Source organism: Protopterus annectens, chromosome 1.part0, assembly GCF_019279795.1.
Source record: "Protopterus annectens isolate FY-2018-M chromosome 1.part0, PAN1.0, whole genome shotgun sequence".
Lineage (NCBI taxonomy): Eukaryota > Metazoa > Chordata > Ceratodontiformes > Protopteridae > Protopterus > Protopterus annectens.
The window spans coordinates 1,709,478,573-1,709,498,458 of NC_056725.1; the positions used below are offsets into that span (position 1 = coordinate 1,709,478,573).

Below are 19,886 nucleotides of genomic sequence, written 5' to 3' on the forward strand. Positions count from 1 at the left end.
AGACAGCACTCTCTTAAAGGCCTCAAAAGGAGATGCTAAAACAGGACCTGAGACCATTCTAGTTAGAGCCATTAACTCCAATTTAGGTTGGCCTGGAAGACTTGCTTGACTTAACTCCGAGGCGAACGGCAGTGCTGGGATCTCCGGTGCCAAAGCCCCAACGGGAAGAGATGGCTTTGATAACTCTGGAGTCGAGCACAACCCCACAGTGCTGACACCAACACCTAAACTTAGATATCCTTCAAAGTCTGAAGCACACAGAGTCAATTAGATCAGAAACATGTCTGGAATTGATGAAGAACAAGTCTTTGAATCCAAAACAGACAAACCTTGAGAAGAACTCAGATCCAAGAAGCCCAAATCCAAGGGTTGAATCAGGGAAGGAGCTCTAATCTCATGAGTTGATAGACCGAGGCCCAAGACTCTGACAAGAGTTGGAGCTATGAGAATCCCCAGTTGGGTCTTGGCCCTAAAAAACTTCCTCATCATTCTATCAATGTCCACTTCAGACAGGCTCCTGAAGGGCATCCTGACTGCAGGGATGAAGTAGTGGAAAAGGGTCTGTTATGTCCTATGAAAAGGTCTTTCTTGAAGGAAAGACAATAAAAAGCCTAGGAGAAACTAGTTCTGGTGAGAATCATGTCTCTGGGAAAACAGTAGTGTTGGATCTAAATGTGGCAGGCTCTGGAACTGAAACAGGATCCAAAGGTTTCTGAAGTTTCAGAGTGGGACCTAAAGACCTTGACTGATCCAGGGAGCATTTTTTGGATGCTTGTACCTTTCCTTATCTCTGTCCCTAGATTTGTCAACACTCTTCTTGCCTCTAGTCTTCTCAACAGTTTCCTTGGAGGCAGCTGAAGAGGAAAAATAAGACTGTGGAAGGGAAACTTCTCCCTTTATAGCAAGGAGAAGTCCCTAAAGTACAAGTTGGTTTCTTTTTTTTCTCAAGGCCCTGTTACCAAAATAAAAATAAGTACTCCTAATCTAGATGGGAAGCCCCTAGACTATACCTACACATTTCACGTGAGCATCTAAGTTTGGAATTTTATGGCCACAGCCCACACACTTCTTAAAACCAGAAGATTCCCCCCCCCCCATGGCAACTGATACTTAGTAACACCAAGAACTACAACAAACACTAACTACTACTATAATGACTATAACCACACTAGAAACAAGGGCAGTGTGACGGGAGAAGGTACTGCCAGCTATGCCATAAGTGAGGCAGTGGATGAGTAACATATGCCAGCACAGCTGCCTGGTATTTAGTAAAAAAAAAAATTATATGTCATTTGTATATCAAACTGATTTGCACAGATGCTTGTGTTTAAAAGTGCATTTGTAAGGTTGCTTGTGTTAAAATGTATCAACAGTGTGCCTACTGGATGGAAAAGAAATGTACATGTATTATTGTAACTGAATTAAATGTATATGTTTTTCCAGAGGATAATGGAAGAGAAATTAATCTCAAACTTCAAAAATAGTAAGAAAATTAAACTACTGGGCCTAGGTCCTAAAGGTGGTATCTCACAGTGATGTCATTCTATACAGAAATAATGTTTTAATATTAGAGGAGACTGGAGTCTCTTGGCAGTCTGTTCTTGGAACCTGACAAAGGAGGAAGACCACTTGCCTACTTTATCTTGCCTTGCGCTAGTAAGTGACCAAGGACTAGTCCTCTTTAGATTAGTCAGGAAAATATAGTAAGAATAGTTAAGTACTGTTTTTCTGTAACTGTGTGAATCTTTCCAGCTGTGTTATTTTATTTGTATTTCCTATGGCTAAAACTCTGGTGTTTACTGTAAACAGATATTTAGTATGTTCATGCTCTTTTATTATTTATTATTAAATATATTTAAACTCATCACTGTGACTGGACCTTTTAGAAAAATATTTAAGTTTTGAGAATATTTGCATATATTTAATTGGTGATAACTCAGGCCACTCCTGTTTGGTCAACATTACCATTTGTATTAATATTAATTTCACTCAGTATAATTGGATACCCTTGTAGTGCCTGGTGGTAGTGAAAACTACCTTATAGTCTGGTCAGAAGGGGGCATAGTTAGTAAACCTATGCCAGCCTTTCCCAGGGTGTGTGTGTGTGTGTGTGTGTGTGTGTGTGTGTGCGCAAATTAAATCTCAAAGTGTGCGTGTGTGTCAACTACTTGGAGCAGGGACACGAAGCACTGGTTTCTTGGAGAGAGTGATGGAGGACTCGGCTTGGGCACTTGGCTGAGGACTTAACTTTGCAGCTGTACCAGTGGAGTCTCTTACTGGGGACCTGGAGAGAGACAGATAGAGAAACCCAGACCCTGGGCTAAGTGTGTTCCCTGTGTGCTTTTAAGAGAATTGTGCTTGATGCATAGAGGTCTGCATCTGGAAAAACTGAGTGTATCCATTTGTATTCCAAGTGAACGTCCCTGTCCAATGTCAGTGGTGAGGACTCATGCTCCTTGATTACTGGACCAGAGTGGGGACATCACAGGCAGCATCAACAATTACAACTAAATCTAACAAAGTACAGTTCAAAGATACCCAAATGAGAGAAAAGATAAAATAGGTACCAAATAACTTTCAAGAAGGCTGCACATTGATTAACAGCTCAATTTTAGCTCTCCCAGTGTGAAAACAGAAACTCAGAAAAGAGAGAGAGTAAATTTGTTTGAGTAAATTTCAGTTACTGGTTATTAAGTACACTGCTTGGATGGCAGCAAAGAAGAAATTTAGAGAACATGAAAGAAAATCAACCAGAAAAGGTAAGGAGAAAACACTGGCTAGAATGAATCCTGCAGCTGTTCAGTAAAAATCAGTTCAAGCTCCAGCTTTGGTACAAGACATGACGTCAGTACTCTAGAGGAAAAATAAATCAAATGTGCTCACAGCTGATTAAAATGAACAAAACACCGAAGCACATAAATTCCAATAATAAAATATTGGAGAAAATGGAAGAAGCTTTAAAGTGAGCTAAAAAAAAAATACAAAAATCAGAGGTCAAATGAAGAAAAGGCTGGCTGAATACGAGACTGCTCAAGAAGGGATGTTTCAAAACATGGTAGAATTAGAACACAGCATGTACGGAAAACCTGAGATTTTCTGCTGCTCCAGAGAAACTGAAGTAGCACATTGTGTTAATTTTATGAAATCACAAACAAGCAATTTGACTGGTATTCCACAGCAGGATTTGTTACTTGAAAGGGCACATCAAGTGTACGCAACAATCCTGAGCATAAAAAAGCAGCCAAGACCTCTAATAGTAAAAATGCAATCCTACCAGCAGAAAGAGTTGATTCTGACAAAACTATGAGAAGGACAAAGTACTAAAAGTTGGATGGAAAATGATTACTCGCTGTACACCAGGCAGAAGAAGAGTAAATTTATTCCAGCAATAAGGGAATGTTGAGAGGTAGGTCTGAAATTCCAGCTGCTGTATCCAGCTATCTTCAGAATATTTTATCCTGAATGATAAAAGTAATTTTATTGCAAACCACGCTAAGGAGGAAATACAAAAGTTTGTCCAACAAAAAGTGAGCTACAAAACAGAAGGGGACTCTCCTTATTTTGGTAATAAAGTTGATTGAGAGACTTTGCCAGTGAAACCTTTTGCAATGTTCTAAAGGAAAATTCTTGAAAGACAGAGAAAAGCACATGATTTGACTAAATGAACCAGGAATATGTTGGAAATGAACCAGAAATTGGAGATGAAAGATGAAGATCAACAGGAAGAAAACTAGCAACTTGGAAATTAATAAATAAATGGGTAATTAAAAAGCCTCAATTGTTAAACTTTTAGAGGACTGCCGTGCATATACCCTACCTACTTCATCTCATAATGTTTAGAAGAACATTAAATAGAGTGGAAAAAAATGAAAGCGGTAACTCTAAGTAAAACAAATTTTGTTCTTAACTGTATTTTTATAAAACATGACATACACTGCAAGTTATACAATAAAACATTTTCAGTTATTTTTGTGTGTTATATGGATACTAAAGTAAACAAGTGCACTTTTTCCTTCCTTCTTTCTATCTTCTTGTTCAGTATTGGTTAAACACCTTTACTGAATTAGCACTTGTGACACAGGCAGACTTGCATTTACATAAAATTAATCAACCCATATTAACACGTTCGCATTTATAAACATTACATGTCAAACATGTACTGTGTATATCCTATATTCATTAACATTACAAAAATTATTCATTTCCTACCTTCTCTTAAACCTCATTCCTCCTCTAAAACATTTTTCTGCATACATTTTTCCCACAGTTTCGATTTCTATGTACTTTACTCCTACTCCTTTCCAAAGATCCTACTTCCTCCTGTTCTCTTATCTCTGTAGCAATATTCACAACTTCAAGTACACTTGGTTTAGATTTTAATATCCATTTTCTAGTAACTTTTGTTTTGTCAGTCACCAGAATTAAACTTTGCAATACCTTACTACATCTAGGAAATTCAGATCCTGTATCTAAACTCAAAAATTAATTCCTTAGCTAGACTTATTTACTCACCCAGTATTCCTGTCAGAGTACTCTGAAGGGAAATTTTAGTCTGCCAATTCTTTATACCCCTAAAAGATATGTTCTCAGTTACCTCTGTCTTTCCCATCACATCTCCAACATTTGCCATCTACCTGAGGAAAAATTATTTGGAGTCTGCTTGTAGTATAACAGTATCTGCAAACACTTTCAGGCAAAAATCTTAAATCTTCTAGACTTTGTTGCATATTTGAGAAACATACATATGTCCTCCCACCATTTATTTGTAATTTGCTTATCTAATCTCTCTCTTCTCAATCATTTCTGAACATGTCTGATTGATTCCTATAGTTATACTGCAATATTTTATATGCCCTACTGATTTTTTAACAGCTGCTTCTGTTCCAGATTCAATTAAAAACTCAAGCAGTGCAGGTCTTTCATTTAGGATTTCCCTATGCTTTTCTTCTTGTCTATACCCTAATATCAATCCCTGACAGGGAAGGCAATTACAAGCGTACAATCCAAATGTCTTCTTGGCCTCTTCCCATTCTGCTTTCTTACTCTAATTATTTTTTTCCCTAATACCTTGGTTCCTTGGCCAGCTTTCTCCAGTAAATTCCAGCCCCTCGTCTATTCTTCTCACTGCTAATTGCACTCATCCATATCAAGAGAATCTCATTTCTCCATTCCCATGTTGGCTTAGATCTTAATACTTTATAAACATAATATTCTGTATGACTGTTGCTGATCTCCTTAAGGATCTGGGTCCCAAATCCCATTCTTTCTTTATTTACTGAATTACCCCCTGCTTCATCATCATCCTTTTCCACATTGGGTTGTAGCTTTCTGCTTGTAATATGTATAAGAGCCTTAACTGTGTAGCTCTAAAATATCCCTTCAAATCAGGTAATTCTAAACCTCCTTGTTCTGTTGGGAGGATCAAATTATCTCACTTGAATCTTGTCCTTTTCCCCCTTCCAAATAAAATCCTTCAACTCTATTACTATCCACAACTTCTCTTGTTGATACAAATATGCACTACCTGTGTATAAAACTAAAGGGACTAAACATATTTTACTGCTTGTATTTTGCTATCTATATCCAAAGGCAAGAACTTCCAGTTTCTCAGTTTTTGTATCATCTTTTTAATCTCTTCCCACATATCCTTAACTGCCATAAGCAAATCCTTTTTAATCCATACTTCTAAATACTTCATTTTACTATGTCCTCGTGAATATGGGTATTGTTAATTCAATTTGCGTTGCTACATATTTTGTAGCTATAGCTTTTGTTTCTTTTGCACTGATTTTATATCCTGAAAAAAAAACCCAAACAGAACAGACTCAGAATATTCCACAACACTGAGATGCCCTTTTCTGGTTCCATCAAGTACAAACTAATACCATCTGCAAATAAAGCCAACTTTTCATGAACACCATACCAATTATTTATATGAGTTTCTGAGTCCCTTATTTTCTTTGCCAATGTTTCTAAACATAAAGCAAACAACAAAGGGGAACACGGATACCCCTGCCTGGCTCCTCTGTTCAGATGCAACTTATTAGAGGGGAACCCTCCCACTTTGATTTTTGCCTCCAATCCCCCATACATCCTTCTAATTAACCTTATTATTGTATCAGGAAATGCAGATCCTTCCATTGCCCTACTCATAAAATCCCACCTTACTCTGTCAAATGATTTCTGTGTATCAAGACCCACCAATAACAGCAGTATTTTCTTACATTCTGCTTTCCTCTGGATCATCATTGATTTACTAATGTTGTAAAATGTTTGCCTCTCCTCCGCAAAACCACAATGGTCTATATCTGTCAATTCTGGCATCACCTTTGGGATTCTTTTAGCCATTACAGACATAGACACTTTATAATCATGGTTTAAAATTGAAATGAGGCTATATGAAGCTGGATCATATGGGTCTTTCCTGTCTTTTGGTATGAAAGCCTCTGCAGCTTTTCTTCCAGGGCAATGATGATCCAGAAGGAAGCAGAATATAAGACAATACCACTGTTGTTGGTGGGTCTTGATGCAAAGAAAGCATTTGACAGAATAAACTGGGATTTCATGAGTAGGGCAATGAAAACATTTGCATTTCCTGACAAAATAATAAGCTTAATTAAGAGGATATATGAAGGACTAGAGGCAAAAATTAAAGTAGTAAGGAGAGTTCCTCTCTGACATGTTCTGCTTGAAGACAGGAACCAGGTGGGGTTGCCCCCTTTCCTTTTTATTCATGTTACATTTAGAACCATTGGCAAAGAAAATGATGGACTCAGAAAGTCAAGGCTATAATTGGGATGGCAATCGAGAAAAGCTGGCATTATTTGCAGACGGTATTATTTTGTAATGATAAAACCAGAAAAGGACATTTCAGTGTTGTATGCCCTCAAGAGTTCTTAAGCAGTTAAAATGTGAGGTTTGTCTACATCCTTTTTACTCTCACTTTCCTGGATAGTACAGTGTAAGATGCTTTAAAACAAACTATGTTTCCATTTTTAAAGTTACTGAAAAATCCCAGTAATTGTATGCCAGTCAGATTCATATCTGCTCTAAAGAAGGCTATGACCTGAGAAATAGGCTAAAGGCCCTGGGGCCTTTACAAGCCTAGCCCATAGAAGTGCCCTGGGATTGTGCCGCCTGTTGTTAGTTCCCAGTGCCTCTATCAAGTAGAGCCACTGCAGTGGTCCCTGGGGAGAACTTTCTATTTCCCATCCACTCATCATGATTTCTGCTGAAGAGGGCTAGTGAGGTGCTCTGCTTGACATGCATGGGAAGTCTATTCCAGAGCATGGGCAGTCTCTGGGTTATAAACCTTTCCCTCCAGCATGTTCTGTTGATTGTGGTAATGAGGTTGAGGTCTCTGGAGCATGTGGTGCAGAGGGATTGGGATTTCTTAGATGTAGCATTTCTAACAGAGCTGGGTCAGACATAGCTTTGTAAGTCAAGCAGAGATTGCCTCTTAATAGACAATATGAGACAGAGAATAGCTGAAGTTTTTTTATTCTGTCCATGTAGGACATGTGTTTAAAGCCTAGGATCCTCTTTGTGAGGTACTTTTGTGGCCTCTCCAGCAGTGCAGGTGTCTAGTGAGGTACATGCCAAATGGGGCATTGGACTCTATGATTGGTCTAATGAGGGAAGAGTAAAGAGAAATTATGACCTCTTCGCTCATTAGACTAATGAGGGAAGAGTAGAGAAAAATGATGACCTCTTTCTTCCTGGATGCAAAACCCTTGGTAATGGACATGTGCCACACAGAAGGACTTTCTGGCCACAGTGGTAATGTGGTGGTCGAAGGAGAGGTTGCTGTCAACCTGTGTCCCCAGATCTCTTATAACGCCTTCAGTGTTCAGTGGACTCCTATCAATGTGGTAATTAGTGGGAACTGAGTTTCTCCCAAAGGGGATGCTGACACATTTTTTGGCAATAAGCCTAAGGCCATGGTTTTGACACAAGTCATTGATCTCAGTGAGGCCCTTCTGCAGGATGTCTGCATCACTTGGGGAGTTAGTAACAGCTTCCAGCTTGCAGTCATCTGCGAATTTGGTCAGCCGGAGTCCCTCTGTGTTGGCCTGGACTTCTGAGAGGTAGCTGCCAAACATGAGAGGACCCAGGACCAATCCCTGTGGGACTCCACTCATGGCAGGTCAGCAGTCTGACTTGGATTCTACTACTTTCACACTGTGTGTTCTATCTGTGAGCTAGTTTGCAACCCACCTAATGATATAGGGGTTGATGCCTAGTTTGATGAGTTCATCAATAATTCCTGAGTGAGGAATGGTATCAAAGGCCTTGACCAGATCGAGGGAAGCTATATGAACTACCTTACCTTCATCCACCGACTGACTCAAAGAAGTCAACCAGGTTGAGCAGGCATGATCTACCTTTCAGAAAACCAAATTGCTTGGGATCTAGAATTTGGAGATTCCCTATATCCTTGTTAATTAGGTCCAAGATGATGCGCTCCATAGCCTTACATACAAGACTCATTGGGCTAATGAGGCAATAATTTCCAGCGTCTGTAGTAGCTCCTCCTTTATGGATAGGGGTGACTGTAGCAGTGCGCCATTCAGTAGGACAAATCCTGAGGTGAGGCCGTGAGTGAACAGAGAACAAAGATGTGGTGCCAGTTCACTCTGTAATTCATGTAGAACACAGAGGGGGATATTGTCGGGTCCCATGCAGCTTTAACCAGTGCTGCAGTAATGCAGGGTGCCTGGCATTCTTCCAGTATTGAGAATGGTCCTTTAGGGGGGAGAGAGGGGTAAAGTTGGTACTGAATTTGTCGGCCAGTATGCTGGCAAGATCTGTTGGCTCAGTACAGGATGTACCACTGTGCAGTAACTCAGAGCAAATCTGGGTATTGTCATGGAGAGTCTTTCTATAACTAAAGAAGGCTTTGTGGTTTTTAGTGTCTGCCACAATTCTGCCTTCATAGCTGGCTTTGGAGGTTTTGATGAGGGATCTCAACTTTTTGTTGAGGCTAATAAGGGAATTTTTCCAGTCTTGGGAATTCACTATTTTTCTGTAACAGTTTCTTTCTTCTGTTGTAGAGTTTATTAATGGCAGGTACCACCAGACTGACCTCCTTTTTTGGAGGAGAGCATCCTGGTTCTGTTGGGTATGACTAGTCCCATGCATTTATGTACATGTTTGTACAGTGCACTGGTGTATGATTTGGCAGTCATGCATCTATTTTCCATTGATATGGGTGCCTTGAAGTTAATCCCCTCTGTTTTTAGGAGACCAAAGTTAGCTTTGGAGAAGTTTTTCATGGTGGATACACCTTTGCGGCAGATGTGAGTGAAATGTGGATTTCCATGGTGATTAGTTTGTGGTCAGATCTAACCAGGGAGGAATTGACTATTGGTGTAGAGCAACGGTTGCCCATGTTAGTAATAACCAGGTCAAGGATGTTGCTTCCTCTAGTGGGGGTAAGAATGAGCTGGTCCAGGGCATTGGAATTGATGAATTCCAGGAAGCGTTGGGCCAGGGCATTGGTTCTTGAGTAGTTTTCCCAGTTGATAGAGGGGTAGTTGAAGTCTCCTAGTATGAGAGTGTTGGGTTGGACCTTGACAGATTCCAGGGTGCTTAGGAACATGGAGTGACAATCTAGGGATATGGTTGGAGACCTACAGCAGGTTATAACCTGGATCGCAGTCTTACCCAATGTTAGTTGTACCCTATCTCCGATGCATTATGCTGGGCTACTAGTTTGAAGGTGTGCATATCCTTTATGAATATGGAGACACCCCTACCTTTGGAGCTTCGGTCCATGTTTTGGGGCCGAAATGTGTGGAATGAGTTATAGCCTGGTAGCGTAGGGGTGCTTTCTGCCGCTTTAAACCAGGTCTCTGTTACAGCACAAATGTCGATGTTCTCCATTTTGAGGAGTGCTTCGAGCGAGTGCATCTTGAGATTTAGACTTCTAGCGTTGAGCAGCATGACCCTCAGATTGCATTTATTTATAGTTGTTATGGTGGTAACTTGGTCTTTGGAAAACACCTAAAAAAGGCACTACAGGGGTGGCAAGAGCCTTAGCCAGTACCCGGAAATCCAGGGGTGACAGATGCAGAACATCTCTGGCAAAGCATCGAAGTCTGTCAATCATGTCATCCCAAGCACACAGATATTGGATCTCTTTAGAATGACACCAGAAACTTAGCCAATTGTTTAAGTCAATCATTTTTTGTTTGTACTGCGGTATCATTCAGGGTGATGGTAACATTCTGCTCAGGGCTACTGCCATACCTGCCTGGGCCACAATCTGATAGGTCCCCCATGTCTCTTCTCATGTTGCCAGGGAGGTGCATCTCAGGTCATTCACACCCACACTGACAATGACAGAGTCATACTTGTACTTGTTGTGGAGTGACCTGAGCACGTGTGTTATGTGTTGGATTCTGGCACCTGATAGACACCTGTTACCTTCTCCTTATTCAACCTAGTGAGTGGGACATCTGTGTGCCTCATTATTGAGTCACCTATGATTAGTGTATTGGGCAAGGTGTTTAGCCTTAGAGGATTAGGTTGAGAGGCACATTGTGGAGGTGAGCTATGTATCCTGTGATTTGTGCTGTGTTGTGGTGGTTGAGTGCATTTCTGTCTTGGAGGTCTCTACTGTTTGGGTACATTTCTACTGAGTTCTTCCGCGAAGGTGGGTGTGTGGTTTGTGTTTTTATGTGACAGTGGGTATTCTGGAGGGCTATATATTCCATGTGGTGTGGTGCAGGTGCTGACCTTCTCCTCTTGACCAGCTAGTCCGGTCATGGCTGGAGAGTGAATAGCTAGTATTTTAAAGGAATCAAAACTTGATGAGTGATGCAACCAGTTCCATAGAGCAGAGGAATAAAGTCCTAACAACTGAGGTTTAACTAGCAGATCGACTGCTGGTAGGAGCTGGCCAAGGAGTGAGCAACCACTGCTGACTCGCCCATCCTGGGGAAGGGAAGTCACTCTGACTCACCACATGGGTGATACTTAGTGGAAAAAAAAGAACTTATGTGCTCACCATAAAGTTCCATCTGAGTAGGTAAACTTCATTTGTCAGCAACCTGTGGGTTCCGGATCCGACACGGATCCGAGCCGGCAGCATACCAAGCAAAGAAATCCGAGCTCCAAGCACCTCCCCCTTACCCATACTACACTGCAACCTCCTTCCAATCCTCAGATCGCATTTGCCACCTGCACATAATAACAAAACAAACTAACAGCCTGAGACATCTGACTCAAGGACAAAGTAAAGCTCATAAGTCCGAACCTCGAGCTCAGCTAAATAACCATGAAGGTCAGGGGGAAGGAGGGAGGGACGGTTGCTGACAAATGAAGCTTACCTACTTAGATGGAACGTTATGGTAACTACCTAACTTCTTTATCTGAAGTAGTTAACTTCATTTGATCAGCAACCTGTGGGACAGAGTCCCCAGCTACCCGAATCTTGAGAGGCCCTTAAGGAAGGATATTCCAGAGCACTGCAGAGCCAAAGGCAGCCCTTCCTCTAGGCACCAAATCCAGTTTATAATGAGAGATAAAGGTGTGAGAGGACGCCCAGGTAGCCGCTGAACAAATGTCACCCAGGGAAACTCTAGAACAGAATGCAGCAGACGTTGCCATAGAACGCGTAGAATGAGCATGAACTCCCATTGGTTCTGGTAAGCCAGATTCTCTGTATGCTTGTAAGATACAACTCGAAATCCACCTGGCAAGAGTCACCTTTGAAACTGGTTTCCCTAGAAAAGGCTTAGCAAAGGAGACAAAAAGTTGATCAGATTTACGAAAGACAGCCATCCTGTGCAAATAAAAACGTAACTGTCTGTGAACATCCAGTAAATTAAGTTTATATTCTCCTTTGTTCTGGAAATTAGGGAAAAAGACAGGCAAATTAATGGACTGATTAATGTTCGTCTCGGAAGCAACTTTTGGGAGAAAGGAGGTGTTAGTCCTGAGAGATACCGTATCCTTATGAAACACAAGGTATGGAGGTTTGATACAGAGAGCCTGAAGCTCCGACACTGTCCTGGCTGAAGTAATTGCTACCAAAAAAGTTGTCTTCCATGACAAGAAGTTCAGATCAACGGAAGCTGCAGGTTCAAAGGGAGGCACAACTAATGCCTGAATAACTAAGGTCAGATCCCACGGCGGGGATGAATTTCTAACGGGGGGGGGGGCCTCAAAAGAAAAGTTCCTTTTAGAAAGGTCTTACAAATTCTGGCAGCAGCAAGGGAACCAAAGTTGTCCTCAATATGAAAATGGGAAATGGCAGCCAGCTGGACCTTCACAGTAGACGAGCTGGCCCCTTGCTGAAATATATGAGACAAAAATTCCAGTACCATTGAAACAGGAGCGGTGAAAGGATCCAAGTTCTTTTGTGAATCCCATATTGAAAAATGTTTCCATTTGCTACTGTAAATCTTCCTGGTAGAGGGTTTATGTGCCGCCACCAGGATAGACTTGACTCGGCAAGAGATACCGGGAGTCCTGGCAACTAGGGGAACTGGATCAGCCAAGCTGAGAGCTTGAGACCATCCAGGTTCGGTGGAGCCATTCCCGAGGGATGAGAAATCAGATCCGGAATGGGATCCAAGATCCAGAGTGGAACTATGAGATGAGACCGCAGGCAGGAGAACCAGACTTGACAAGGCTAGAATGGGGCTATGAGGATAATCTTGCTCCCCAATCGGCGAGCTTTCTGCAGAAATTTTGTCATAAGCGGAAATGGAGGATACACATAAAGAAGACCGGGCAGCCAAGCATGGAGTAGAGCATCTCTGGGGTCTTCTCCCAAAGGAGGAATTAGAGCGAAAAACTCGCTGCACTTCGCGTTGGAAGGTGATGCGAAGAGATCGCAGCAAGGCTGATCCCACTTGAGGAAGATCTGTTCCGTTACACAAGGATTCAGAGACTACTCATAAGGAAAGAGGATAGTTCTGGTCAATTTGTCCGCCAGTATGTTGGACCGACCCAGAATGTGCATTGCTAACAGGAAGCGGTTGGTGGAGATCGCCCATTCCCAAACTCTTACGGCTTCTCGACAAAGTGGGTAAGACCTGGTTCCCCCCTGTGTGTTGATATACCAGACCACTGACATATTGTCCGACTGGACAGCAACAGTCCCTGGAGGAAGAAAGGCATGGAGGGCCTGCAACGGCAAAAGGACCGCCTTCATCTCCAGGACATTTATATGTAGCACGGTCTCGGTCTGAGTCCACATGCCTTGGACAGTCCTGCCTGCACAATGCCCCCCCCACCATAGGTGGGAGGCGTCCATGGTCACTGTGGCCTGGGGTGGTGACATAACAAAAGGTCGCCCTTCTCGAAGGGCTCGGGATTGAAGCCACCACATGAGGGAATTCCTGCAAACCCTGCTGAGGGGAATCTGGAAGTCTTGAGGGTGGTGCAGAACAGACCACTGGACCTGCAATGTCCACTGTAGAACCCTCATGTGCAGACGAGCATAAGGAATCAGACTGATCGCCGCCGCCATGGACCCCAAAGCTCTCAGGACTAATTATGCTGGAGGAGCAGGGGACTGAAAGAGGGCTAGCACATGCAGAGTCATGCTGTGAAGTCTGTCTGATGTTAGGAAGGCCCTGGCCTGGAGGGTATCTATCCTGGCCCCTATGAAGTCTAACACTTGAACAGGGTGGAGGAAAGACTTCTTGACATTTATGGTTATCCCCAACCAGGGTGACATCCGGAGGAAGAAATCCCTGGCTAGAGAAAGAAGATGCCTGGTGGGGGCAGTGAGGAGCCAGTCGTCTAGGTACGGGAAGACCTGTATGACCTGGAGCCACAGGTGGGCCGCTACAACTGCCATGACCTTGGTGAACACCCTGGGGGCTGTGGTGAGACCGAAGGGTAGGACCCTGAACTGGTAATGACTGGCCCCTAGCAGAAAGCGGAGAAACCTCCTGGACTGTCTTTCCATGAGAATATGGTAGTACAAATCCTTGAGGTCTATGGAGCACATCCAGTCCTCCTCCTGCAAGAGGGGCAGGATGGACTGAATTGTGACCATCCGGAATTTCTCCTTGGCAACGAAAAGGTTAATTGTTGACAGGTCGAGAATCGGCCTTAAGTCCCCCATCTTTTTTGGCACCAGAAAGAACCTGGAGTAGATGCCTGATCCGGACTGGTCTGGGGGCACATGCTGGATGGCTCTTTTTTCTAACAGCTTTTTATTTCCAAAGCCGCGGCCTCCCTTTGAGTGGATGGGACATCTGGGAGGCGTCTTGAGTAAGGGGGCTTGTTGATGAAGGGGACTGAATAACCTCTGGATATTATCTGAAGCACCCAGCAATCTGTTATGATGGACTCCCATTGAGCCAGGTGCCTCAAAAAATGCCCCCCAACTGCCTCCAGAGAACAGCAGTCGGGCAACCCCTCAGGGCTGCTGCACGGGTCGATAGGAAAAGGGTTCCCATGACCCGAAGTTCTTCGGTCCCCCTCTGCCTCTGGGCCGGCATCCACCTTGTCCCCCTCTGCCTCTGGGGGGGGAAGGAGTCCTGAGTGTTCCGCTCCTGCTGAGATTTCCGGATCCACATCTTTTTCTGCCCTCGCTGGTTCCTGGAGATGGACTCTGGGGAGATACTCAGCGTACTCTTTGACCAGGTCCCACTGCAGTCTGATTACATGGGCCAAGTAATTCAGCGCCCTTATAGAAAAGGTAGCCGAAGCAAAAGTCCGCTTTCCGATGTGATCCATTGCCCGAGACTCCTTGTCAGGGGGATGGACCGAAGAACTTTCCTGGGAGAGTTCCTTTATGGTGGCCACCACCACCACCATGGCATCAACCGGGGAACCCTTGCTCCATGAAGCTCTGTCTGCAGGGGAACTCAGAACCCTATCAGACCTTCTAGGTATTGGCTCTACAGTGTCCGGCTCCTTCTACACCCTGGTGGTAATCAGATCGACCAGGGGGTCGGCTGGGGGAACACCCAAGAGGTAGATGGGCCTGTGTCGAATGCCTCCAGTAATACTGACTCATCCAAGGAGGGTTTTTGGGTGGACCACCCCCCCTTTGGCGAAGTACTTCCATAATATCTCCAGAGAAGACATCGTCGGGTATGATTTGGGGAACCCTCCCCTTCCTCCAAATCGGTATCCTTGGTGAGGGACTCGGAGGATTCCAAGTGCCTCCTTTTTGCACAGGCATTTGTGAGGAACCTCCTCGGGGTGACTGTCCGAGTGGGGCTTACCCACAGATTCATGTTCCTCCAAGGGAACTGGATGGGACATCAATGACACAGGCTGTCCCTGGGGGGACTAGATAATGGAGGACAAACTGAGCTGTGAGGGAGTGGGGGCGGACCCTGAGGAAAGAGTGAGGGGTCTCGATCCTCCAGGGAGAACCCTCTCCACCATGTCGAATGCCGAAGGGGAACCGGACGCTCTAAGACAGGAGGCCGGGGCCCTCAGATCCAACAAGGGGATCGGTGCTGGAGCCGAAGCGATCGGACCTGAGAGGATGGTGTGCTCCGACCACAAAGGAGCTGAAGACACACCCCCCCCGGATCCGACGCCCAGCTCTCGGCTCTGAGAGCTCGGATCCGAAAGCGGATCCGATAAGCTCAAGGGCACGGCTGGCGTTGAGGTAGTAATAACCATCGGCGCCGACCCCCTGGCTCCGGGGCTTCTAGGATCTGAAGACTCCGAAATCTGGTGGTGGATCGGAGAAGGAGCTATCGGGGTGAACAGTGGAGCTGACCCCCCCCCCCCAAGGGGGGGGGCAGCAATACTCCCATCTGCAGCTGAGTTTGCAAGAATCGATGCATCATCCGGTCCATACCTGCCTCCGAAATGCTTCGAGTAGACCTGGAGGAAGTCGCCGAAGCCAGCCGGGAGGGCCAAAGCGACGACGACCTCGAGGCTGGTCGGGTCTCCTCCTCCGGCTCCGGGGAGAAACGTGGTGAACAGAGCCATGGGGAGGAAGGCTTGGACACTCAGTGGAGAAGAGACCACCTTCACGGGAGGGGCCGAGGGGTCCAATTCGGCCTGCCGCTTGCAGCTTCTTTATCTCTCTCTCTCTCTTTTTCTCTCTCTCCCTTCTCTCTTTTTTATCTTTCTTGGCCTCTCATTCTCCCTGAGACAAGGTGGGAGGGTGAGCCCCAGACAGGGGAATAGGGCCAGTCGGCTGGGCAGCCGCAGCCATGGCTGTCGCTACCGAGAGGGAAGGGGAAGAAGCTGATTCCGTGGGCAGAAGACCCGCCAGAATCAGCTTGTTCCTCCTATCCCTTAAGGCTCGTGGGTTAAAGGCCGCACAAATCTGGCAGCCCAAAGAAAGGTGCATAACCCCCAAGCAAATCACACACTGAGTGTGACCATCCATTGGCGACAGCTTATGGCCACACTCAGAGCATTTGGAAAAGGTCACTTTGTGACTTTCAGCCATACCAGAGACACACACACACAGCCACACACGCGCAACTGAAAGAGGGAAAAATAGGGGCCTACAAAGGGATGAAAAACTAACCAAAAGTAAAGGGGAAATAAAGGCTAGGTAGAAGGGACACCCGTGGAAAGTAATAAAATACACTCACACACCAAGTAAAGAAGACTAAATGAAAAGTTTGAAGAAAAATATTGCTAAACTTGCCTGAAGCTCTAAGAATCCCGTGCTTGGCAAAGCCGCGGCAAACGAGATCTGAGGATTGGAAGGAGGTTGCAGTGTCGTATGGGTAAGGGGGAGGAGCTTGGAGCTCGGATCTTTTTGTTTGGTATGCTGCCGGCTCGGATCCGTGTCGGATCCATAACCCACAGGTTGCTGATCAAATGAAGTTAACTACTTCAGATCTAGGTATTCACACAGTAGAGTTCTGAGCCAGCTGAGCTTGTACACTAAGTAGCTGATGTAAAAATAGCCTGTGGTGGCATGCTTCCCTGTAAAGTAATGAAAGCAGGTTCATAGAAGCCACTGGGGGGGGGGGGGGGTGCTTCCATGGGGACATGGTATGTCGACTCTAAGGTTCAGCAAAATGGCCTGCTGTCTGCCAACTGACTCCTGCCAGGGAATGGAGGTTAAAGTTGGTTACCAGGCAGAAACAAAAGGGTGACATGTTTCTCACTCAGTCCAGGAATACCTAGTTCCCATTCCACCAGTACAAACAGCCAATTGGATGAAGGTAGTAGAGCCATCAGACAAGGCCAAAGTAGGGAGGGAGCAAAAACATGATTTACTCACAAGTCAATATAAAAGTATCACAAACCACCAAACAACATTACCTACTTTGGAGGCACATTACCTCCATACTTTATGACCAGGTTAAACTGCCTGCCCCCTTGAATATAATCAACTCCAATGTCACTGAAGCACAAAGAAAAGGGCTACCTTCCTTATAAGGTATACTTAGAGAAATATGTAACCATAAATTGCATCTGATGAAGTCTGCATCACCAAAATGAAGGACTACTACTACTATGCTCCGAGATTTGCAGAAACAAAGTCATATCCAACATATATGAATATTTGTTTTTAGTTGGGTTAATAATGCACTGGATACAGACCTCCTAATGGAAGGCATCTGAGTGTCTGAGCTGTACAGTAAATTGATTATTGAATTAAAGCATACACATGGAGGTAAAAAGATGAGGTGGATTAAGAAATTTGCTAAAAGCAAGATAGTAGTACATAGAGATGAGAGAAAAAAAGTGTCCATAACTAAAAGTACTAGTAGTGAAAATCTACTGAGCTCCTTTCAGAGACCTATTCTGTGCACACAGGATATCTCTTAGGGTTAAAAATAATCTTAACATGTTATCTCATGACTCGTATTGTGCACAGTGGTTTAGGATAAGCAGAATAAGACTATGAAAGATTTAAAAAAACACAAGAGAGGTAGGTAGAGAGGCCATGCTGGTTTTAGTGTCAGTAAACAAAGTAATGTACTTTGGAACTCATAATGATAATACAGTATATATTAAATGTTTAATTTAGAAGTCAGTGAGAGAGAAGGAGGACTCAGTGTATGGCTTACAATAATGCAAATCAAAACATTGAATGTTGAAAAGCAGTGACTAATGCCAACAGAATATGCAGGCATATTCTGATGGTTCGTTGACAGACATGGGAGCTCTACTTCCCTCGAGTTGAGTAATAAATGACATATATAGATAATGAGGCTAAATTATTGTAGGGTTGCAGAGAAGGGTAGGCAAATGGATTACATGGTTATACCCTTTTAGTTATGAAGAAAGATTTTACATTCTAACTAAGCTATTTGCTATCTCTAGAGAAACAAAAAGATAGAGGAAATCTGATATGGATAAGAAACAAGTTAATGGTTTGGAGTTTAAAGGCAATGTGACCTTCAAACAAATGGACAACTCTGAAAAAGTTATCAATGCAAAGATCGTTTCATCCTTAGAATTTTTAAGCAGTTCATCTACACAATAGGACATGTTAACTGATTTAAGATAGATTGTTATCTTAACAAACTTGTATCATTTATACTAAGGTGAACATCATGCATCCAAGGCAGACATTTTGTTTTCTTTGGCAATGTAATTAAATTAAGATCAGTCTAACAGCATGTGTTTCCATAAAGAGTGGTGAAAAGCCTAATAAGACACCTGACAAAAAAAAAATGTGTCTGTCACAATGTTCAAACATTTAAGGTAGGGGCGAATGGGAAGTTTTAACTTTAAAGTAAATGAAAATGAAAGGAAAAAACAAAGGACTGAAACAGCACAGCTGGGCTGAAGAAGTAAACTGCATGAATGCAAAACGTCTAACAAATTTACTTCACATATTGCTAATATTTTTAAAAAGTGGAACAAGAAGATCAAAAAGACATTGTAATCTGCCAAGCAACATAAAAAATACAGCATTTCATCAAATATGTAATAAAGCAAAAAGGTACCTTCTCCAAGTTTCTAAGGTAGAGGAGCTGACCAAGCTTCTTCTGGAGCTGAGAAGTAGCCACAGCTTTGTCATTTAATAGTTTTACTCGAGTCTGTTCCACCTAGAAAATATGCAACAGTCAGCTTTAATATCTGCCATATGATCACTAGGTAAGTAACAGGAAGACAGTTATATAGGTACCTAACACAACTTCAGATCTTTTGAAAAAAGCGTAGTCAGCAGACTCAACACATGTTCTTCCTACCTGCTTCAGTTAATTGATGAGTGGACTCTCCTTGATGGGTCCTAAGATTCAGTTGATCCAATCTTCCAATCACAAACTGGCATTTTTATATGAAAATTAGTAAGAGGCATGCATATCCCATAATGGCACTTGCCATGAAGTCACAGCCTAACAATAAGAACCATGATTACTGCCTGAGCCCACCAGCTTCCTCAACCACTGAATGGAACACACTTTATGAAAAACAAGAAAAGCAATGAAGATTTAAGACCTACACTATCAAGTAATATACAAGAACACACTTGCCCAACTTAGAAGAACTCCAAGATCCAAGACTAGATGAACAGACATCCAAGTACAAAGGGAAACTGGGAAGGTATTTGTGACCTACCAAGAAGGGTACTCTCTGACAATGAATACCTTAAGAATATACGGTATGTGGGTGAAGTAGTAATCCTTCTGCAGCTTTCATCAAAGAGTAAAGTGCACTGCTTAAAATTCTCCTCCAGGGGATTTATAGTAATTCTAGAGGCATAACAGGTTGATCTGAAGAGCGGTAACTATGAATGTCCTGGAAACGTAATAAAATAGGGTATCAAAAAGTTGTATTAAAATCTGTTACTGATTGTCATAACTGACAAGAGTGGAGCATAGACAAAGGCTGTTATGTCTAGTGGAAATGGTATAAAGTTAAATGTTATCCTCTCTGAGGTAAAAGACATTACAGAGACACTGTGACAGTGGTTGCCATTCACAAATTCGAGTTACTGGAACGTCAACTCGCCTAATAGTGAAGTTTAAAAC

General features: G+C 43.4%; 1 protein-coding gene across 1 annotated transcript in view; it reads right to left on the reverse strand.

Moving 5' to 3' along the window:
• SHPRH (SNF2 histone linker PHD RING helicase) overlaps nt 1-19,886 on the reverse strand; it is a 1,609,144-nt gene that overhangs the window by 510,056 nt on the left and 1,079,202 nt on the right. Inside the window, exon 23 of the mRNA XM_044068807.1 lies at nt 18,858-18,959. Within this exon, the coding sequence (XP_043924742.1) occupies nt 18,858-18,959 (102 nt within the window). The remainder of the gene's footprint in view (nt 1-18,857; nt 18,960-19,886) is intronic.